The 24,660-nt window shown below is 50.0% G+C and overlaps 1 protein-coding gene across 11 annotated transcripts in view; it reads right to left on the bottom strand.

Moving 5' to 3' along the window:
- The window catches only part of LOC138763999 (glycogen synthase kinase-3 beta-like), a 57,296-nt gene that overhangs the window by 12,305 nt on the left and 20,331 nt on the right, over window positions 1-24,660 (bottom strand). For 2 of the 11 annotated variants that reach the window (XR_011357945.1, XR_011357950.1), the window contains exon 2: window positions 21,971-22,792. The exons of 1 other annotated variant lie outside the window; for it this stretch is intronic. Coding sequence is in view for 1 of the 10 variants with exons in the window: in XM_069939162.1 (XP_069795263.1) it covers window positions 15,294-15,344; window positions 17,583-17,843 (312 nt within the window). In the remaining 9 variants the exon portion in view is untranslated. 8 more of the 11 variants (XR_011357944.1, XM_069939162.1, XR_011357948.1 and 5 more) reach the window with 8 other exon arrangements.

Below are 24,660 nucleotides of genomic sequence, written 5' to 3'. Positions count from 1 at the left end.
CGGGGGGGGGGGCGGGGGCGCGCGGGGCGGGGCGGGGGCGGGGCGGGGGCGCGGGGCGGGGGCGCGGGGCGGGGGCGCGGGGCGGGGGCGCGGGGCGGGGGCGCGGGGCGGGGGCGCGGGGCGGGGGCGCGGGCGGGGGCGCGGGGCGGGGGCGCGGGGCGGGGGCGCGGGGCGGGGGCGCGGGGCGGGGGCGCGGGGCGGGGGCGCGGGGCGGGGGCGCGGGGCGGGGGCGCGGGGCGGGGGCGCGGGGCGGGGGCGCGGGGCGGGGGCGCGGGGCGGGGGGCGCGGGGCGGGGGCGCGGGGCGGGGGCGCGGGGAGGGGGCGCGGGGAGGGGGCGCGGGGAGGGGGCGCGGGGAGGGGGCGCGGGGAGGGGCGCGGGGAGGGGGCGCGGGGAGGGGGCGGGGAGGGGGCGGGGTGGGGGCGCGGGGAGGGGGCGCGGGGAGGGGGCGCGGGGAGGGGGCGCGGGGAGGGGGCGCGGGGAGGGGGCGCGGGGAGGGGGCGCGGGGAGGGGGCGCGGGGAGGGGGCGCGGGGAGGGGGCGCGGGGAGGGGGCGCGGGGAGGGGGGCGCGGGGAGGGGGCGCGGGGAGGGGGCGCGGGGAGGGGGCGCGGGGAGGGGGCGCGGGGAGGGGGCGCGGGGAGGGGGCGCGGGGAGGGGGCGGGGAGGGGGCGGGGTGGGGGCGCGGGGAGGGGGCGCGGGGAGGGGGCGCGGGGAGGGGGCGCGGGGAGGGGGCGCGGGGAGGGGGCGCGGGGAGGGGGCGCGGGGAGGGGGCGCGGGGAGGGGGCGCGGGGAGGGGGCGCGGGGAGGGGGCGCGGGGAGGGGGCGCGGGGAGGGGGCGCGGGGAGGGGGCGCGGGGAGGGGGCGCGGGGAGGGGGGCGCGGGGAGGGGGCGCGGGGAGGGGGCGCGGGGAGGGGGCGCGGGGAGGGGGCGCGGGGAGGGGGCGCGGGGAGGGGGCGCGGGGAGGGGGCGCGGGGAGGGGGCGCGGGGAGGGGCGCGGGGAGGGGGCGCGGGGAGGGGGGCGCGGGCGAGGGGGGCGCGGGGAGGGGGCGCGGGAGGGGCGGGGAGGGGCGGGGAGGGGCGGGGAGGGGCGGGGAGGGGCGGGGAGGGGGCGGGGAGGGGGGCGGGGAGGGGGGCGGGGAGGGGGCGCGGGGAGGGGGCGCGGGGAGGGGCGCGGGGAGGGGGCGCGGGGAGGGGGCGCGGGGAGGGGGCGCGGGGAGGGGGCGCGGGGAGGGGGCGCGGGGAGGGGGCGCGGGGAGGGGGCGCGGGGAGGGGGCGCGGGGAGGGGGCGCGGGGAGGGGGCGCGGGGAGGGGGCGCGGGGAGGGGGCGCGGGGAGGGGGCGCGGGGAGGGGGCGCGGGGAGGGGGCGCGGGGAGGGGGCGCGGGGAGGGGGCGCGGGGAGGGGGCGCGGGGAGGGGGCGCGGGGAGGGGGCGCGGGGAGGGGGCGCGGGGAGGGGGCGCGGGGAGGGGGCGCGGGGAGGGGGCGCGGGGAGGGGGCGCGGGGAGGGGGGCGCGGGGAGGGGGCGCGGGAGGGGGCGCGGGGAGGGGGCGCGGGGAGGGGGCGCGGGGAGGGGGCGCGGGGAGGGGGCGCGGGGAGGGGGCGCGGGGAGGGGGCGCGGGGAGGGGGCGCGGGGAGGGGGCGCGGGGAGGGGGCGGGGAGGGGCGGGGAGGGGCGGGGAGGGGCGGGGAGGGGCGGGGAGGGGCGGGGAGGGGGCGGGGAGGGGGCGGGGAGGGGGCGCGGGGAGGGGGCGCGGGGAGGGGGCGCGGGGAGGGGGCGCGGGGAGGGGGCGCGGGGAGGGGGCGCGGGGAGGGGGCGCGGGGAGGGGGCGCGGGGAGGGGGCGCGGGGAGGGGCGCGGGGAGGGGGCGCGGGGAGGGGGCGCGGGGAGGGGGCGCGGGGAGGGGGCGCGGGGAGGGGGCGCGGGGAGGGGGCGCGGGGAGGGGGCGCGGGGAGGGGGCGCGGGGAGGGGGCGCGGGGAGGGGGCGCGGGGAGGGGGCGCGGGGAGGGGGCGCGGGGAGGGGGCGCGGGGAGGGGGCGCGGGGAGGGGGGCGCGGGAGGGGGCGCGGGGAGGGGGCGCGGGGAGGGGGCGCGGGGAGGGGGCGCGGGGAGGGGGCGCGGGGAGGGGCGCGGGGAGGGGGCGCGGGGAGGGGGCGCGGGGAGGGGGCGCGGGGAGGGGGCGCGGGGAGGGGGCGCGGGGAGGGGCGCGGGGAGGGGGCGCGGGGAGGGGCGGGGAGGGGCGGGGAGAGGAGGGGAGAGGAGGGGAGGAGGGGAGGAGGGGAGGAGGGGAGGAGGGGAGGGGAGGGGAGGAGGGGAGGGGAGGGGAGGAGGGGAGGGGAGGAGGGGAGGGGAGGAGGGGAGGGGAGGGGAGGAGGGGAGGGGAGGGAGTAGAGGGGCTAGGGCAGGGGATAGGTTAAGTGGAAGGGGGAAAGGCAAGGGGAAGTGTAAGGGGAATGGTTGAAAATGGGGTGCTTGCTCGTGGAAGGGGAAGGAGGAGGGGTTCAGGCCGTCATGGGATTGTCCATCCCTCTTCACTGCAAGGCCAGATGGTTGTAGACACCTGGCTCGTCTCCATAGTTTGCTCCTTCTCCTGGGAAGAGAAGCATGTGTTAATGACGAACTGTTTCCTGGACCTGACCACGTTGACTGAGGAGGATCCAAATCACTCCCCCCAATCCCCACACTTCAGCCTTTCCATTTCCACTCCTTTTGATCTGGTGTGTGTGAGTAACCCACGATCTTGTCTCTTCTTCTCAGGCTCACCATCATCCAAAACCTTGTTCACCACTTCATGGCAGCAAGGTGTTGGACAAATCACGGACTAGTTGAGCCCCTTCAGCTGTTCCATCCGAACCTACCCCACAACAATATAACCCTTCCTTCCCTCACATGAATTTATATTCACGTACCTATCTTCGAGTCTTTTCAATATCCCTATTGTACCAGTTTTGACCATCACCACTTCAACGCATTCCAGGGACCCACTACACTGTTAAAAAAACATATCGCTCTCGTCTCCGCTAAACGTTTCTCCTCTAATCTTATTTAGGAGTCCTCTGGTATTCTTGCCCCAGAATAAATGTGTTGGTTGTCAACCCAATCTGTACCTCTCATCATCTCGTGGGCCTCTATTTCACTCACCTCTCATCCTTCTTTGGTGTCCAGAGAAAAGCCCGAACTCTGCTAACCTTGCCTCATCAGACCTTTTCCAATCCAGCCACCATCCTTGTAAATCTCCTCTGCACTCTCTCCAAAGCTTCCACGTCCATCCTGTCATGAGGCAACCAGGAATGCACGCAACAGCCCAGTGTGGTCTGACTCAAGATTTAGAGTTCTGCAACTTTACTTCTCCGTTCTTGAACTCAATTCCCCTGATTAATGAAGGCCAGCACTCAATACTCCTCCTTAACTAACCTATCAATTTGCGCAGCAACCTTGGGAGATCTATGGAGATGAACCTTAACATTTCTCTGATCTGCCACACTGTTAATAATGCTGCCATTAACCACGAACTCTGCCCTCAAGTACAACCTTCAAAAGTGCATCACTTCACATTTCTCCAGATTGATCACCATCTGCCAATTCTCTATGACAACGTTCTACATTGTCCACAACACCACTACCTTTGATTCATCCGCTGATGTCCTCACCCTTCCACGCCCATCGACATTCATAAAAAAAAACACACAGCAGGGGTCCCAGGACACTGGAGCATTGGCCTCCAGGCATCATATGTTGCATATCATCATATAACCATTTATGGAGTGGAAACAGGCCATGTTCCATCTACTACTACTCTCTCCTTTCTGCAGGCAAATGAATTCTGAATCCAAACAACCAAGGCTCCATGGATTCCATGCCTCAGGACGTACTGAATAAGGCCACTGTGGTGACCTAGCCCAAAACCTCAAAAAAATCCACGTGTAGCACCCTTTTACCTTCCTCAATTTCCTTCATCACCTCCTTGGAAAACTCAATCATGAACATGGGGCGAGCCCTAGGACTGCGGTGTGGAGGCTTCCCTAAACAAGGAAGGCACTGTTCAATGGAGGAGTAACAAGCCTCCACTCATTCTCCAGCCCTGGCCCACACAAAGACAGGAGTGGGGTTCCATTCACAGTCCAGTGACCCATCATCCATCTCAGCCATGTTAACGGCTCCACTCACCAGAAAGTCCCGGACCCTCCAAACTCTCCCTCTTTCCCTTTCCACTGCCCATCACACCCACCGCGCCCTCCTCCAGTCAGAGAGAAACTTTCGCTGTCCTGACCATCTCCCGCTTGCTTCCACCGATCCCCTCATAACCCCCCCTTCTCCACCACCAGCATCCTCCAATCACCTGCCAATGCCATCTCACCCGCCTCCTGTATCAACCAATCACCTGCCAGTCCCCTTTCCCTGTATCCGCAAATATCTAGACTGATATATCTAGGAACCAACTCGGGAGCAGGCCATTTTAGATTGGGTATTATGCAATGATAAGGGGATAATCAACACTCTAGTTGTGCGAGGCCCTTTGGGTAGGAGTGATCACAATATGATCGAATTCTCACTCGACATGGAGAGTGATGAAATTAAAACCGAGACTATGGTCCTGAATTTAAATAAAGGGAATTATGATGGTATGAGACGGGAGTTGAGTAAGATTGATTTCGTGGTTTATGGGGGAGTTGACTGTGGATAGGCGATGGACAGCATTCACAGATCTAATCGAGAAATTGCAAAAATCGTTTATACCGGTTTGGCATAAAAATAAACCAAAAAAGGTGACTCTATATAACCACTTACAGCACAGAACAGGCCAGTTCAGCCCTACTAGTCAAGGCCTTAGCAAATCCCCACCCTCCTAGTCCCAGTGACCAGCACCCGGTCCATACCCCTCTAGTCCCCTCCTATTCATGTAACGATCCAGTCTTTCCTTAAACGTGACCAATGATCCCGCCTCAACCACGTCTGTCGGAAGCTCATTCCACATCCCCACCACCCTTTGCATAATGAAATTTCCCCACATGTTCCCCTTAAAATTTTCCCCCTTCAATCTTCAACCATGCCCTCTCGTTTGAATCTCCCCCACTCTTAATTGAAAAAGCCTATCCACGTTTACTCTGTCTGTCCCTTTTAAAATCTTAAACACCTCTATCAAGTCCCCTCTCAATCTTCTACGCTCCAAAGAAAAAAGCCCCAGTCTGCAATACCTTTCCCTGTAACTCAAACCCTGAAATCCTGTCAACATTCTCGTGAACCTTCTCTGCACTCTCTCTATTTTGTTTATATAACTCCTATAATTTCGTGACCAAAACTGTACATAGTACTCCAAATTTGGCCTCACCAATGCCTTGTACAATTTCATCATAACCTCCCTACTCTTGAATTCAATACTCAAATTTATGAAGGCCAACATTCCAAATGCCTTCTTCACCACACCATCCACCTGAGTATCAGCCTTGAGGTTACTATTTACCAGAACTCCTAAATCCCTTTGTTGCTCTGCAAGCCTCAATTGTCGACCATTCAATGTATATGACCTATTTAAATTTGCCTTTCCAAAATGCAGCACCTCACATTTATCTGTATTAAATTCCATCAGCCATTTCTCAGCCCACACCTCCAGCCTTCCTAAATCACCTTTTAATCTACGGTAATCCACCTCACTGTCCACAACACCACCGACCGTTGTGTCATCCGCAAACTTGCTTATCCAATTCTCCACCCCTACATCCAGATCGTTAATATATATAACAAATAATAGTGGACACAGGACCGAACCCTGAGGAACTCCACTAGTCACCGGCCTCAAATTGGACAAACAATTTTCTACCACGACTCTTTGACACCTCCCATCCAACCATTGCTGAATCCATTTCACTTCCACCTTATTTATACCTAATGCCTCTACCTTTTTTCCTAACCTCCTGTGGGGAACTTTGTCAAAAGCTTTACTAAAGTCCAAATAGACAACATCCACAGCTTTCCCTTCATCAACCATTTTTGTAACCCCCTCGAAGAACTCAAAATGTTTTGTCAAGCATGATCTACCCCTGACAAAACCATGCTGATTACTCCCTCGCAATCCCTGAACCTCCAAATAATTGTAAATACCATCGCTCAGAACACTTTCCATCAACTTGCCCACCACAGATGTCAGACTCACAGGCCTAGAATTCCCAGGTTTACATTTAGACCCTTTCTTAAACAGCGGAACAACATGCACCACCCTCCAATCCTTTGGCACCACCCCCGTGGCCAGTGACATCCTAAATATCTCTGTTAATGGCCCCACTAACCGTCCACTAGTCTCCCTGAGTGTCCTAGGGAATATTTTGTCCGGTCCAGGAGATTTATCCACCTTTATCTTTTTTAACACAACCATCAATACCTACTCGGTTATCCTTATAAGCTTCATGACCTCCCCACGATTCTTCTTTACTTCAACTGGTTCAACATTTTTTTCCTGAGTGAATACCGAGGCAAAGAAATCATTCAAAATTTGCCCCATTTCCTCTGACTTCTCACTCAGCCTACCCTCGCTATCTACAAGGGGACCAATTTTATCCCTCACTAATCTTTTACTTTTAATGTACTTATAGAAACCCTTTGAATTTATTTTTACTCTGTCAGCCAAAACCTCTTCATGCCTTTTTTTGGCCTTCTAATTTCTTTCTTAAGATTCCTTCTACACTCCTTGTAGTCCTCCTTCAACTTCTCAGCTCCCTGCTCTTTATACCTCTTGTACACCTCCCTTTTTCTCCTAACCAAATTTCCAATATTCCTCGAAAACCAAGCCTCCCTCTGACTTCCAGCCTTTCCTTTGATCCACACTGTAAAATAACTACGCTGTACCCTCAAAATTTCTTATTTGTATATCCTCCATTTTTCATTTACATCCATACCTGAAAATATCCTGTCCTGCTCAATACGCCCAATATCCCTTCTTATTCCTTCGAAATTTGCTCTTTTCCAATCCAGAACCTCAACTGATCTATCACATCTAAAACAAATGTATCCAGGAATATTAAGATGCCAGTTGCAATATCGTGACCCCAAGTATCTGTCCATGCTCTCAGCTCATCTACCTTGTTCACTATGCTTCTTGCATTAAAATATATGCATCTCAGAGAATGACCCTCACATATATTCTCTTTTTTACCTTCTACCCTAATCTCCATCCTACCTTTCTTATCTTTTTTATTCCTAGCTAGGTGGCCATACTCCCTGGACACTGCTCTCACACTCTGTTCCCGACCCCCCTGCCAAACTCGTTTAAACCTTCCCCCACAGCTCTAGCAAATCTGCTTGCCAGCACATTGGTCCCCCTCCAGTTCAAGTGGAGTCCGTCCCTCTTGTAACAGTTCCGACATTCCCCAGAAGAGATCCCAATGATCCAGAAATCTTATCCCTTTCACCCTGCATCATCTCTTTAGCCACGCATTCAACCTCCACATCCTCCTATTTCTACCCTCACTAGCTTGTGGCACGGGCAGCAATCCAGAGATTACTACCTTGGAGGTCCTGTTTTTTAACTTCCTACCTAATTCCACATAATCCTGGTTCAGGACCTCATCCCCACTTCTAACTAAGTCATTGTTCCCCACATGGACCACGACTTCTGGCTGTTCTCCTTCCCCTTGCAGAATGCAATGTACTCGATCAGAGATATCCCTGACCCTGGCACCAGGGAGGCAACATACCAACCTGGATCCCCGATCTCATCCCACAAACCTTCTATCTGTCCCTCTGACTATTGAATCCCCAACTACAAGAATCCTATCCTTATCCTTCTTTCCGATCTGAACCTCAGGGGCAGCCCCTGTGCCAGCGACCTGACACCCACGAATCATCCCTGATAGGCTGTTCAACCCAGCAGTATCCAAAGCCAAATACATGTTGCTGAGGGGCACTTCCACAGGGGTACTCTGCACTGGCGCTCTCCCTCCTTTCCTCACAGTCACCCAATTCCCTGACTCCTGCCTTCTAGGGGTGACTGTCTCCCTGTAACTCCTCTCTATCACTGCCTCTGCTTCCCTTATGATCCTCAGTTCATCCATTTGCAGCTCAAGCTCCCGAACACGGTCACTCATTATATACAATAGGATGCACCTTTTGCAGATGAAGTCATCAGGAACAGCTGTGCAGTCTCTGATTTCCAACATCCCACAATTGGAACACTTAACTACCCCAACTGACTCCATTTCCTCCTTTCTTACTATAACACCCTTGACTAATAAGTTACTTCTTAGCCCCTGCTCACCGAAGTCCCTCGAGCCAAAGTCCCTACTCCTTCACTGGGCCACTCCTCGAGCCAAAGTCCCCACTCCTTCACTGGGCCACTCACTCACTTCGACGCTCCACGCTGGCAGCTCCCTCCTTTTCTACTCCTTTTATTAGCCCCTTACCAATTAACCCCAATTAACTCCCGGCTCCTCCTCCTCCTCCTCTCACCTGACACCAGGCACTGACTCACTGTCTCCTCCGACCCCAAGTCTGACCTGACCGTGGATAACAAGGGAAATTGGAGACAGTATTAGGTCCAAAGAGAGAGCATATCCATTGGCCAAAAAAATTACCACAGCCAAACAGTGGGAGCAGTTCAAGATGCATCAAAGGAGGACAAAGGGATTAATCAAGAGAGCAAAAATAAATTACGAAAGTAAGCTTGCAGCAAATATAAAAACCGACTGCAAAAGCTTTTATAAATATGTCAAGAGGAAAAGATTGGTGAAATCCAGAGTAGGTCCTTTGCAGTCGGAATCAGGGAATATCTAATGGGGAATAAGGAAATGGCAGACCAATTAAAATCTTACTTTAGTTCTATTTTTACAAGAGAGGATACAAATAACCTCCCAAGGATGTTGGGAAACATAGAGACTAATGCAAGTGAGGAACTGAAAGAAATCAGTATCTCTAAGGACATGGCCTTGGGGAAATTGATGGGACTGAACGCAGATAAATCCCAAGGGCCCGATAATCTACATCCTAGGGTACTTAAGGAAGTGAACATTCAGATAGCAGATGCTTTAAGAATTATTTTCCAGAACTCAATAGACTCAGGATCAGTACCCATGGATTGGAGGGTAGCTAATGTTACCCAACTATTTAAAAATTGGAATAGAGAAAACGCAGGGAATTATAGGGCTGTGAGCCTGACATCAGTAGTGGGCAAAATGATGGAATCCATTATTAAGGATGTAATAGCGGAGCATATGACTAGCAGAGAAGGGATCGGACGGAGTCAACATGGACTTACAAAAGGTAAATCGCGCTAAACAAATCTATTGGAAATCTTCGAGATTGTGACAGGTAAAATAAATGGGGGAGAGCCAGTGGATGTGGTCTACCTGGACTTCCAAAAGGCCTTCGATAAGGTCCCGCATAAACCACTGGCTTCCAAAATCAAGGCTCATGGGATTGGGGGCAAAGTATTGATGTGGTTGTGAACTGTCTGGCAGGTAGAAGACAGAGAGTTGGGATAAATGGCTCGTTTTCTGAGTGGCAGGCGGTGACCAGTGGGGTGCCACGGGGATCTGTACTGGGACCCCAGCTGTTCACAATTTACATTAATGATTCAGATAAGGGGATTGGATGTAATATCTCCAAATTTGCAGATGACACTAAGCTAGGAGGGGTTGTGTGCACGGAAGAGGAGGTCAGGAAGCTCCAGTGTTATTTGGATAAATTGAGGGACTGGGCAGATCCATGGCAAATGCACTACAATGTGGATAAATGTGAGGTGATCCACTTTGGTGATACAAACCGCAGGGCAGATTACTATTTGAATGGCAATAGATTAAGAGATGGGGAAGTGCAGAGAGACCTAGGGGTACTTGTACACCAGTCTCTGAAGGCGAGCATGCAAGTACAGCAGGCAGTTAAAAAGGCAAATGCTATGTTGGCCTTCATATAAAGAGTGTTTGAGTATAGGAACAAGGATACCTTACTGCAGCTGTACAGGGCCTTGGTGAGACCCCACCTGGAGTATTGTGTGCAGTTTTGGTCACCTTATCTAAGGAAGGAAGTTCTTGCAATGGAGGGAGTGCAGAGGCGATTCACCAGGCTGATACCTGGAATGGCAGGAATGACTTATGAGGAAAGATTGCGCAAATTGGGATTGTACTCGCTGGAGTTTAGAAGATTGAGAGGGGATCTCATAGAGACATATAAAATTCTGGCAGGACAGGACAGAATGGATGCAGATTGGATGTTTCCAAGGATGGGAAAATCCAGAACCCGGGGCCATGTTTTGAGGATAATAGGCAAACCATTTAGGGCCGAGATGAGGACGAATTTCTTTACCCAAAGGGTGGTGAATCTGTGGAATTCATTGCCACCCAGGGCAGTAGAGGCAGGTTCATTAAATATATTTAAGAGGGAATTAGATCTATTTCTTCAGTATAAGTGTATTAAAGGTTACGAAGAGAAGGCGGGGACGGGGTACTGAACTTAAAGATCAGCCATGATTTTGTTGAATGGCGGAGCAGGCTCGAAGGGTCGAATGACCTACTCCTGCTCCGATGTTTCTATGTTTCTATCCTGACAGTTCCCTTCCCCTTCCACCTGTCTTCACCAAGCACCTCGCTTTTCCTTTCCAACATATATCCACCAATCAGCTCTCTCACCCTCTCCCACCTTCTGCTGCAGGTCTCATCTGGACGGGCAGGACTTGGTGAAGGGTAGGGTGAGGTTGGGTCTGACCCACCCCACCACTCCTGACTCAACATTGCTTACCTTGATCATCTTCACCAGCTGCTCCACCCCACTGTCCCTGGGGAAGATGAGCTGTCCCAATAACAGCTCAGCCAACACACAGCCAGCTGAATAGATATCTGCAAGAGAGGGAAGGCCTGGAGTCAATGTCACAGGGTACCGAGGTTCGTGAGAGATGGTGGAGTTGAGTGTGGGTACTGTCCCATTGAACAACCCGGGGTCAGACACAGGGTGAAGCTCTGAGATGTGCAGAGCAACAAAGACAGTACCCCGCTTCCGCATGCTCTCCGTAACCTTCAATACCCTTATACATAAGAAATAGATCTAATTCCCTCTTAAATATATTTAATGACACACTCTGAGGCACCTCACCCTCCCTCTCCCTAGTACTTCTTACCCTATATAACCATATAACCACTTACAACACAGAACAGGCCAGTTCGGCCCTACTAGTCCATGCCGTAGCAAATCCCCACCCTCCTAGTCCCACTGACCAGCATCCGGTCCATACCCCTCCAGTCCTCTCCTATCCATGTAATGATCCAGTCTTTCCTTAAACGTAACCAATGATCCCGCCTCAACCACGTCTATAGGAAGCTCATTCCACATCCCCACAACCCTCTGCGTAAAGAATTTTCCACTCATGTTCCCCGTATAATTATCCTTCAATCTTAAACCGTCCTCGAGTTTGAATCTCCCACTTTCTTAATTGAAAAAGCCTATCCACATTTACTCTGTCTGTCCCTTTTAAAATCTTAAACACCTCTATGAAGTCGCCCCTCAATCTTCTACGCTCCAGAGACCAAAGCCCCAGTTTGCACAACCTTTCCCTGTAAATCAAACCTTGAAATCCTGTCAACATTCTCATGAACCTTCTCTGCACTCTCTCTATTTTGTTTATATCTTTCCTATAATTTGGTGACCAAAACTGTACACAGTACTCCAAATTTGGCCTCACCAATGCCTTGTACAATTTCACCATAACCTCCCTACTCTTGAATTCAATACTCCAATTTATGAAGGCCAACATTCCAAATGACTTCTTCACCACACCATCTACCTGAATATCAGCCTTTGAGGGTACTATTTACCATAACTCCTAAATCCCTTTGTTGCTCTGCACGCCTCAATTGTCGACCATTCAATGTATATGACCTATTTAAATTTGCCTTTCCAAAATGCAGCACCTCACATTTATCTGATTTAAATTCCATCAGCCATTTCTCAGCCCACACCTCCAGCCTTCCTAAATCACCTTTTAATCTACGGTAATCTACCTCACTGTCCACAACACCACCGACCTTTGTGTCATCCGCAAACTTGCTTATCCAATTCTCCACCCCTACATCCAGATCGTTTATATATATAACAAATAATAGTGGACCCAGGATAGAACCCTGAGGAACTCCACTAGTCACCGGCCTCCAATTGGACAAACAATTTTCTACCACGACTCTCTGACACCTCCCATCCAACCATTGCTGAATCCATTTCACTACCACCTTCTTTATACTTTATGCCTCTACCTTTCTTCCTAACCTCCTGTGGGGAACTTTTTCAAAAGCTTTACTAAAGTCCAAATAGACAACATCCACAACTTTCCCTTCATCAAACTTTTCTGTAACCCCCTCGAAGAACTCAAAATGTTTTGTCAAGCATGATCTACCCCTGACAAAACCATGCTGATTACTCCCTATCAATCCCTGTACCTCCAAAAATTTGTAAATACCATCCCTCAGAACACTTTCCATCAACTTGCCCATCACAGACGTCAGACATACAGGCCTATAATTCCAAGGTTTGCATTTGGACCCTTTCTTAAACAGAGGAACAACATGCGCCACCCTCCAATCCTTTGGCACCACCCCCGTGGCCAGTGACATCCTAAATATCTCTGTTAATGGCCCCACTAACCGTCCACTAGCCTCACTGAGTGTCCTAGGGAATATTTTGTCCGGTCCGGGAGATTTATCCACCTTTATCTTTTTTAACACAGCCATCACTACCTCCTCGGTTATCCATATATGCTTCATGACGACCCCACTATTCTTCTTAACTTCAACTGGTTCAACATTTTTTTCCTGAGTGAATACCGAGGCAAAGAAATCATTCAAAATTTTCCCCATTTCCTCTGACTTGTCACTCAGCCTACTCTCGCTATCTACAAGGGGACCAATTTTATCCCTCACTAATCTTTTACTTTTAATGTACTTATAGAAACCCTTTGGATTTATTTTTACTCTGTCAGCCAAAACCTCTTCATGCCTTTTTTTGGCCTTTCTAATTTTTTTCTTAAGGTTCCTTCTACACTCCTTGTAGTCCTCCTTCAACTTCTCAGCTCCCTGCTCTTTATACCTCTTGTACACCTCCCTTTTTCTCCTAACCAAATTTCCAATATTCCTCAAAAACCAAGCCTCCCTATGACTTCCAGCCTTTCCTTTGATCCACACTGGGACATAACTACTCTGTACCCTCAAAATTTCTTATTTGAATATCCTCCATTTTTCATTAACATCCTTACCTGAAAATATCCTGTCCCACTCAATACTCCCCAAATCCCTTCTTATTCCTTCGAAATTTGCTCTTTTCCAATCCAGAACCTCAACTGATCTATCACATCTAAAACAAATGTATCCAGGAATATTAAGGTGCCAGTTGCAATATCATGACCCCAAGTATCTGTCCATGCTCTCAGCTCATCTACCTTGTTCACTTTGCTTCTTGCATTAAAATATATGCATCTCAGAGAATGACCCTCACATATATTCTCTTTTTTACATTCTACCCTTATCTCCATCCTACCTTTCTTATCTTTTTTATTCCTATCTAGGGGGCCATACTCCCTGGACACTGCTTTCACACTCTGTTCCCCACCCCCCTGCCAAACTAGTTTAAAACCATCCCCCACAGCTCTAGCAAATCTGCTTGCCAGCACATTGGTCCCCCTGCAGTTCAAGTGGAGTCCGTCCCTCTTTTACAGGTCTGACCTTCCCCAGAAGAGATCCCAATGATCCAGAAATCTTATCCCTTGCCCCCTGCACAATCTCATTAGCCACGCATTCATCGTCCACATCCTCCTATTTCTACCCTCACTAGCTCGTGGCACGGGCAGCAATCCAGACATTACGACCTTGGAGATCCTGTTTTTTAACTTCCTACCAAATTCTACATAATCCTGTTTCAGGACCACATCCCCACTTTTAACTAAGTCATAGGTCCCCACATGGACCACGACTTCTGGCTGTTCTCCTTCCCCTTGCAGAATTCTATGTTGTCGATAAGAGATATCCCTGACCCTGGCACCAGGGAGGCAACATACCAACCTGGATCCCCGATCTCATCCCACAAACCTTCTATCTGTCCCTCTGACTAATGAATCCCCAACTACAAGAATCCTATCCTTATCCTTCTTTCACTTCTGAATCTCAGGGGAAGCCCCTGTGTCAGACACCTGACCCCCATGACTCGTCCCTGATAAGCTGTTCCCCCCAGCAGTATCCAAAGCCAAATAAATGTTGCTGAAGGGCAATTCCACAGGGGTACTCTGCACTAGCGCTCTCCCTCCTTTCCTCACAGTCACCCAATTCCCTGACTCCTGCCTTCTAGGGGTGACTGTCTCCCTGAAACTCCTCTCTATCATGCCTTTGCTTCCCTTATGATCCTCAGTTCATCCATTTGCAGCTCAAGCTCCCCAACACGGTCACTCATTATATACAATTGGATGCACCTTTTGCACATGTAGTCGTCAGGAACAGCTGTGCAGTCTCTGATTTCCAACATCCCACAATTGGAGCACTTAACTACCCCAACTGACTCCATTTCCTCCGTTCTTACTATAATACCCTTGACTAATAAGTTCCTTCTTAGCCCCTGCTCACCGAAGTCCCTCAAGCCAAAGTCCCCACTCCTTCACTGGGCTACTCCTCTAGCCAATGTCCCCACTCCTTCACTGGGCCACTCCTCGAGCCAAAGTCCCCACTCCTTCACTGGGCCACTCCTCGAGCCAAAGTCCCCACTCCTTCACTGGGCCACTCCTCGAGCCAAAGTCCCCACTCCTTCACTGGGCCGCTCCTTGAGCCAAAGTCCCCACTCCTTCACTGGGCCACTCCTCGAGCCAAAGTCCCCACTCCTTCACTGGGACACTCCTCGAGCCAAAGTCCCTACTCCTTCACTGGGCCACTCCTCGAGCCAAAGTCCCCACTCCTTCACTGGGCCACTCCTCGAGCCAAAGTCCCCACTCCTTCACTGGGCCACTCCTCGAGCCAAAGTCCCCACTCCTTCACTGGGCCACTCCTCGAGCCAAAGTCCCCACTCCTTCACTGGGCCACTCGTCGAGCCAAAGTCCCCACTCCTTCACTGGGCCATTCACTCACTTCGACGCTCCACGCTGGCCGCTCCCTCCTTTTCTACTCCTTTTATTAGCCCCTTACCAATTAACCCCAATTAACTCCAAGCTCCTCCTTCTCCTCCTCTCACCCGACACAAGGCACTGACTCACTGTTTCCTCCAACCCCGAGTCGGACCTGCCTGAGCCCAAGTCCCGGTAAGTGCAGCTTTTATTTGACTCACCCTCTAATTCTGTCTCTTGGCTCCTCCTCCTCTCACCTGACACCAGGCACTGACTCACTGTCTCCTCCGACCCCAAGTCTGACCTGACCGTGGATAAGAAGGGAAATTGGAGACAGTATTAGGTCCAAAGAGAGAGCATATCAATTGGCCAAAAAAATTACCTCAACTGAAGACTGGGATCAGTTCAAGATGCATCAAAGGAGGACAAAGGGATTAATCAAGAGAGCAAAAATAAATTATGAATGGAAGCTAGCGGAAAATGTAAAAACCGACTGCAAAAGCTTTTATAAATATGTCAAGAGGAAAAGATTGGTGAAATCCAGAGTAGGTCCTTTGCAGTCGGAATCAGGGGAATATATAATTGGGAATAAGGAAATGGCAGACCAATTAAATTCTTAATTTAGTTCTGTTTTTACAAGAGACGATACAAATAACCTCCCAAGGATGTTGGGAAACATAGAGACTAATGCAAGGGAGGAACTGAAAGAAATCAGTATATCTAAGGACATGGTCTTGGGGAAATTGATGGGATTGAAGGCCAATAAATCCCAAGGTCCTTATAATCTACATCTTAGGGTACTTAAGGAAGTGGCCATTCAGATAGCAGATGCTTTAAGAATTATTTTCCAGAACTCAATAGACTCAGGATCAGTACCCATGAATTGGAGGGTAGCTAATGTTACCCCACTATTTAAAAATTGGGGTAGAGAAAAAGCGGGGAATTATATGCCGGTGAGCCTGACATCAGTAGTGGGCAAAATGATGGAATCCATTATTAAGGATGTAATAGCGGAGCATATGACTAGCAGAGAAGGGATCGGAGGGAGTCAACATGGATTTACAAAAGGTAAATCGTGCTTGACAAATCTATTGGAATTCTTTGAGATGGTGACAGGTAAAATAAATGGGGGAGAGCCAGGGGATGTGGTCTACCGGGACTTCCAAAATTCCTTCGATAAGTTCCCACATAAATGACTGGCTTCCAAAATCAAGGCTCATGCGATTGGGGGCAAAGTATTGATGTGGATTGAGAACTGTCTGGCAGGTAGAAGACAGAGAGTTGGAATAAATGGCTCGTTTTCTGAGTGGCAGGCGGAGACCAGTGGGGTTCCACAGGGATCTGTACTGGAAACCCAGCTGTTCACAATTTACATTAATGATCAGGATGAGGGGATTGGATGTAATATCTCCAAATTTACAGATGACATTAAGCTAGGAGGGGTTGTGTGCACGGAAGAGGGAGTCAGGAAGCTCCAGTGTGATTTGGATAAATTGAGGGACTGGGCAGATCCATGGCAAATGCACTACAATGTGGATAAATGTGAGGTGATCCACTTTGGTGATACAAACCGCAGGGCAGATTACTATTTGAATGGCAATAGATTAAGAGATGGGGAAGTGCAGAGAGACCTAGGGGCACTTGTACACCAGTCTCTGAAGGCGAGCATGCAGGTAGTGCAGGCGGTTAAAAAGGCAAATGGTATTTTGTCCTTCATATAAAGAGTGTTTGAGTATAGGAACAAGGATACCTTACGTTAGCTGTACAGGGCCTTGGTGAGACCCCACCTGGAGTATTGTGTGCACTTTTGGTCACCTTATCTAAGGAAGGAAGTTCTTGCAATGGAGGGAGTGCAGAGGTGATTCACCAGGCTGATACCTGGAATGGCAGGAATGACGTATGAGGAAAGATTGCGCAAATTGGGATTGTACTCGCTGGAGTTTAGAAGATTGAGAGGGGATCTCATAGAGACATATAAAATTCTGGCAGGACTGGACAGAATGGATGCAGATGGGATGTTCCCAAGGATGGGAAAATCCAGAACCCGGGGCCATGTTTTGAGGATAATAGGCAAACCATTTAGGGCCGAGATGAGGACGAATTTCTTTACCCAAAGGGTGGTGAATCTGTGGAATTCATTGCCACCCAGGGCAGTAGAGGCAGGTTCATTAAATATATTTAAGAGGGAATTAGATCTATTTCTTCAGTATAAGTGTATTAAAGGTTACGAAGAGAAGGCGGGGACGGGGTACTGAACTTAAAGATCAGCCATGATTTTGTTGAATGGCGGAGCAGGCTCGAAGGGTCGAATGACCTACTCCTGCTCCGATGTTTCTATGTTTCTATCCTGACAGTTCCCTTCCCCTTCCACCTGTCTTCACCAAGCACCTCGCTTTTCCTTTCCCTCATATATCCACCAATCAGCTCTCTCACCCTCTCCCACCTTCTGCTGCAGGTCTCATCTGGACGGGCAGGACTGGGTGAAGGGTAGGGTGAGGTTGGGTCTGACCCACCCCACCACTCCTGACTCAACATTGCTTACCTTGATCATCTTCACCAGCTGCTCCACCCCACTGTCCCTGGGGAAGATGAGCTGTCCCAATAACAGCTCAGCCAACACACAGCCAGCTGAATAGATATCTGCAAGAGAGGGAAGGCCTGGAGTCAATGTCACAGGGTACCGAGGTTCGTGAGAGATGGTGGAGTTGAGTGTGGGTACTGTCCCATTGAACAACCCGGGGTCAGACACAGGGTGAAGCTCTGAGATGTGCAGAGCAACAAAGACAGTACCCCGCTTCCGCATGCTCTCCGTAACCTTCAATACCCTTATACATAAGAAATAGATCTAATTCCCTCTTAAATATATTTAATGACACACTCTGAGGCACCTCACCCTCCCTCTCCCTAGTACTTCTTACCCTATATAACCATATAACCACTTACAACACAGAACAGGCCAGTTCGGCCCTACTAGTCCATGCCGTAGCAAATCCCCACCCTCCTAGTCCCACTGACCAGCATCCGGTCCATACCCCTCCAGTCCTCTCCTATCCATGTAATGATCCAGTCTTTCCTTAAACGTAACCAATGATCCCGCCTCAACCACGTCTATAGGAAGCTCATTCCACATCCCCACAACCCTCTGCGTAAAGAATTTTCCACTCATGTTCCCCGTATAATTATCCTTCAATCTTAAACCGTCCTCGAGTTTGAATCTCCCACTTTCTTAATTGAAAAAGCCTATCCACATTTACTCTGTCTGTCCCTTTTAAAATCTTAAACACCTCTATGAAGTCGCCCCTCAATCTTCTACGCTCCAGAGACAAAAGCCCCAGTTTGCACAACCTTTCCCTGTAAATCAAACCTTGAAATCCTGTCAACATTCTCATGAACCTTCTCTGCACTCTCTCTATTTTGTTTATATCTTTCCTATAATTTGGTGACCAAAACTGTACACAGTACTCCAAATTTGGCCTCACCAATGCCTTGTACAATTTCACCATAACCTCCCTACTCTTGAATTCAATACTCCAATTTATGAAGGCCAACATTCCAAATGACTTCTTCACCACACCATCTACCTGAATATCAGCCTTTGAGGGTACTATTTACCATAACTCTAAATCCCTTTGTTGCTCTGCACGCCTCAATTGTCGACCATTCAATGTATATGACCTATTTAAATTTGCCTTTCCAAAATGCAGCACCTCACATTTATCTGATTTAAATTCCATCAGCCATTTCTCAGCCCACACCTCCAGCCTTCCTAAATCACCTTTTAATCTACGGTAATCTACCTCACTGTCCACAACACCACCGACCTTTGTGTCATCCGCAAACTTGCTTATACAATTCTCCACCCCTACATCCAGATCGTTTATATATATAACAAATAATAGTGGACCCAGGATAGAACCCTGAGCGACTCCACTAGTCACCGGCCTCCAATTGGACAAACAATTTTCTACCACGACTCTCTGACACCTCCCATCCAACCATTGCTGAATCCATTTCACTACCACCTTCTTTATACTTTATGCCTCTACCTTTCTTCCTAACCTCCTGTGGGGAACTTTTTCAAAAGCTTTACTAAAGTCCAAATAGACAACATCCACAACTTTCCCTTCATCAAACTTTTCTGTAACCCCCTCGAAGAACTCAAAATGTTTTGTCAAGCATGATCTACCCCTGACAAAACCATGCTGATTACTCCCTATCAATCCCTGTACCTCCAAAAATTTGTAAATACCATCCCTCAGAACACTTTCCATCAACTTGCCCATCACAGACGTCAGACATACAGGCCTATAATTCCTAGGTTTGCATTTGGACCCTTTCTTAAACAGAGGAACAACATGCGCCACCCTCCAATCCTTTGGCACCACCCCCGTGGCCAGTGACATCCTAAATATCTCTGTTAATGGCCCCACTAACCGTCCACTAGCCTCACTGAGTGTCCTAGGGAATATTTTGTCCGGTCCGGGAGATTTATCCACCTTTATCTTTTTTAACACAGCCATCACTACCTCCTCGGTTATCCATATATGCTTCATGACGACCCCACTATTCTTCTTAACTTCAACTGGTTCAACATTTTTTTCCTGAGTGAATACCGAGGCAAAGAAATCATTCAAAATTTCCCCCATTTCCTCTGACTTCTCACTCAGCCTACTCTCGCTATCTACAAGGGGACCAATTTTATCCCTCACTAATCTTTTACTTTTAATGTACTTATAGAAACCCTTTGGATTTATTTTTACTCTGTCAGCCAAAACCTCTTCATGCCTTTTTTTGGCCTTTCTAATTTTTTTCTTAAGATTCCTTCTACACTCCTTGTAGTCCTCCTTCAACTTCTCAGCTCCCTGCTCTTTATACCTCTTGTACACCTCCCTTTTTCTCCTAACCAAATTTCCAATATTCCTCAAAAACCAAGCCTCCCTATGACTTCCAGCCTTTCCTTTGATCCACACTGGGACATAACTACTCTGTACCCTCAAAATTTCTTATTTGAATATCCTCCATTTTTCATTAACATCCTTACCTGAAAATATCCTGTCCCACTCAATACTCCCCAAATCCCTTCTTATTCCTTCGAAATTTGCTCTTTTCCAATCCAGAACCTCAACTGATCTATCACATCTAAAACAAATGTATCCAGGAATATTAAGGTGCCAGTTGCAATATCATGACCCCAAGTATCTGTCCATGCTCTCAGCTCATCTACCTTGTTCACTTTGCTTCTTGCATTAAAATATATGCATCTCAGAGAATGACCCTCACATATATTCTCTTTTTTACATTCTACCCTTATCTCCATCCTACCTTTCTTATCTTTTTTATTCCTATCTAGGAGGCCATACTCCCTGGACACTGCTTTCACACTCTGTTCCCCACCCCCCTGCCAAACTAGTTTAAACCATCCCCCACAGCTCTAGCAAATCTGCTTGCCAGCACATTGGTCCCCCTGCAGTTCAAGTGGAGTCCGTCCCTCTTTTACAGGTCCGACCTTCCCCAGAAGAGATCCCAATGATCCAGAAATCTTATCCCTTGCCCCCTGCACAATCTCATTAGCCACGCATTCATCGTCCACATCCTCCTATTTCTACCCTCACTAGCTCGTGGCACGGGCAGCAATCCAGAAATTACTACCTTGGAGGTCCTGTTTTTTAACTTCCTACCAAATTCTACATAATCCTGTTTCAGGACCACATCCCCACTTTTAACTAAGTCATAGGTCCCCACATGGACCACGACTTCCGGCTGTTCTCCTTCCCCTTGCAGAATGCAATGTACTCGATCAGAGATATCCCTGACCCTGGCACCAGGGAGGCAACATACCAACCTGGATCCCCGATCTCATCCCACAAACCTTCTATCTGTCCCTCTGACTAATGAGGGACAACACATTGTTGCCATTCATCGTTGAATGGCAGAGCAGGCTCGAAGGGTCGAATGACCTACTCCTGCTCCTATGTTTCTATATTTCTATCCTGACAGTTCCCTCACCCTTCCACCTGTATTCACCAAGCACCTCGCATGTCACTTCCCACATATATCCACCAATCAGCTCTCTCACCCTCTCCCACCTTCTGCTGCGGGTCTCATCTGGACGGGCAGGTCTGGGTGTAGGGTAGGGTGAGGTTGGGTCTGACCCACCCCCAGCACTCCTGATTCAACATTGCTTACCTTGGTCGTCTGCACCAGCTGCTCCACCCCACTGTCCCTGGGGAAGATTAGCTGTCCCAATAACAGCTCAGCCAACACACAGCCAGCTGAATAGATATCTGCAAGAGAGGGAAGGCCTGGAGTCAATGTCACAGGGTGCCGAGGGACGTGAGAGATGGTGTAGTTGAGTGTGGGGACTGTCCAATTGAACAACCCGGGGGGGTGAGACACAGGGTGAAGCTCCCTCTGCACCGTCATATCACACACTCTAATGCACATCACCCTCCCTTGCCCTGGTACCTCTCCCTCCCTCTCCATAGTCCTTCATACCCTATATAACCATATAACCCCTTACAGCACAGAACAGGCCAGTTCAGCACTACTAGTCCATGCCATAACAAATCCCCACCCTCCTAGTCCCACTGAGCAGCGCCTGGTCCATACCCCTACAATCCTCTCCTATCCATGTAACTATCTAGACTTTCCTTAAATGTAACCAATGATCCAGCACCAACTCCGGCTCTGTCTGGGGAAATAGGTCAAATTTCTTCCAAAGTCTCCCCCAATCTTAATTGAAATAGCCTATCCACGTTTACTCTGTCTGTCCCTTTTAAAAACTTAAACACCTCTATCAAGTCCCCTCTCAATCTTATACACTCCAGAGAATAAAGCCCCAGTCTGCATAACCTTTCCCTGTAACTCAGACCCTGAAATCCTGTCAACATTCTCGTGAACCTTCTCTGCACTCTCTCTATTTTGTTTATTTCTTTCCTATAATTTTGTGACCAAAATTGTACACAGTACTCCAAATATGGCCTTACCAATGCCTTGTACAATTTCATCATAACCTCCCTACTCTTGAATTCAATACTCCGATTTATGAAGGCCAACATTCCAAATGCCTTCGTCACCACACCTTCTATCTGAGTATCAGCCCTGAGGGTACTATTTACCATCACTCCTAAATCCCTTTGTTGCTCTGCACATCTCAATAGCCTACCATTTAATGTATTTGACCTATTTAGATTTGCTTCCACTCTCTGGCACCTCTATCTCTGGCACCTCTCTCATCCTCCACCTCTCTGGCACCTCTTTCTCTGGCATATCCCTCATCCCTCTCTATGTCACATCTCTCCCTCGGATAACTCTGCCTCAATCTATCTCTTTCCACCTTGGATGAAGCTTTCTCTATTTTACATGAGTACACTCAACACGCACCCCTCCCTCCCTATTTGGGACATCACCATCTCAGTCATCATGGGATACTCTCTCCATCTCAATCTCTATGCCCAACACCCCCCAACCCGTGACATCAACTTCTTCCCTACGGGATAACCCTCTCTCTCTGTGCTGGACAGTTCTGCCTTTTTGCCTCAAGTGACAGGGCTGCCTTCCTAAACTCTGGTTTATTACTCACCGATATTCGAGATGTCGTCAGGAGCTCTAAAGATGAGCTCTGGTGCTCGATAATACTGGGGCCAATCAAATCTATGTGGTGGAAAGCAGGGGTGGATCAATCGAAAATAGCACCTATGGCAGTGGTGGCCATCCTCTTGCAAGAGCAGGGCTTGATGGTGGCCATATTATCTATACAGATCGAGAGGAAATACTGAGCGTTTGTGTTCTTTGTACCTTTGATAGTGCCCCCACCCCCACACATCCAGTGCCGGCCAAGTCATCCCACCCCCCCAACAACACACCGTTAAACTGTCGGAAATCCATGCCTGGGGGTCGATGAGGGATCAAACGTTCCATGAAGGGGTTGATGGTCTAAAAAATTTGGGGATGTCCTTGAGACACACCAAGAGTCATAGCCTCCAGTCAGAGAGCCAGTCATCCACAACCACCCTCTGGTTTCTCCCACAAAGATAATGCTGAAACCAATTTACGCATCACCTGAAATACCAAGCAACTGAACCTTCCTCCCATGTGGGAACATCTTAAATGCTTTACTCAAGTCCATGTAGACAAGTCTTTTCTTCATCAATGTTCCTAGTATGTGCACAAAGCCGTGTTGGCTGGTCCTTATTTGTCCCTAACTGTCAAAATACTTCTATATCCAATCTCTTAGAGCACCTTCTAATGACTTGTTTACTCCTGATTTTAGGCTCACCGGCCTATCATTTCCTAGGTTATTTTTGGAGCCTCTTTTTAAACAACGGGACAAGATGAGCTCCCCTCCAATCCTCTGGCACCTCACCTGTGGCTAAGGATGTTATTATATCTATCTGCCAGGGCGTTTGCAATTTCTGCCCCAGCCTCCCTCAAATTCCAAGGCAACTGGGGATTTATCCCCCTTTATTCACTTTAATACTACAAGCACTTCCTCCTCTTTATCTAGGTTCCCTGACCTCACTGCTCCCCTAGACTCTGTGCCAGTTTCCTGAATAAAAAGAGATTTAAGAAAAATCTAGAAGATCTCCCCCATCTCTTGTAGCTTCATACATAAGTGATCACACTGATCTACAAGAGGACCAATTTTGTCCCTCCAGATTTCCCTATTAATTTGGTCCTGCATTTTTTAATCCTCCTCTCAAGATCCTCATTTGCTCCTTGTTGCCTGTACCAGCTGTACACCACTCTCTTCTTTGGAAAATCAAGGTTCCCTCTGCGTCCTAACTTTGCCTTTAATCTTCACATGCAGACCTTGTGTTTCCACTTTGAAAGCCTCCCACTGACTGAACTCATTTGCCTGAGAACAACCTGTCCCAATCCATGCATTCTAGACCCTTTCTCATTTCCTCAAACTTTCGCTTTCTCCAATTTAGAATCTCAACCCGAAGACCAGACCAATCCATCTCCATAATAAACTTGAAACAAATGGCCTGATCATCACTGGACCCAAAATATTCCCCTCCATATATATATGTCCCGTCTTGTCTTGTTTGACAATAGGTGATCCAGTACTGCATTCTCTCTGGTTGGTACCTCTATATATCGATTGAAAAACTTTCCTGGACACATTTGACAGACTCCAAGCCATCAGTCCCAGTCAATATGTGGAAAGTTCAAATCTACTATTCCACCCTTATGTTTGGAGCATAGGAACATAGTAAGTAGGAACAGGAGTAGGCCAAAAATGGCCCATCAATCCTGCTCCACCATTCAATACGATCATGGCTGATCCAATTTATGACCCAACTCCACCTACCTGCCTTCTCCCCATATCCCCTAATTCCTCTATCATTTAAAAATTTATCTACCTGAATTTTAAATATCTTTAATGAGGCAGCCTCAACCACTTCCCTGGTTAGAGCATTCCAAACATGCACTGCACTCTGGGAAAAACTATTTTTCCTCATCTCTGTGCTAAATCTACTCCCCCGAATCTTGAGGCTGTGTTCTCTCATTTTAGTTTCCCCAGCCAGCTCAAAAAACCTTCCTACATCTATCCTATCCATATCCTTCATAATCCTAAATGTTTCTATAAGATCTCCTCTCATTCTTCTGAACTC

This window comes from Narcine bancroftii, chromosome 5 (assembly GCF_036971445.1).
Source record: "Narcine bancroftii isolate sNarBan1 chromosome 5, sNarBan1.hap1, whole genome shotgun sequence".
NCBI lineage: Eukaryota > Metazoa > Chordata > Chondrichthyes > Torpediniformes > Narcinidae > Narcine > Narcine bancroftii.
Note: the sequence above shows the minus strand (reverse complement) of the source record. Positions and strands in the feature narration are given on the sequence as shown.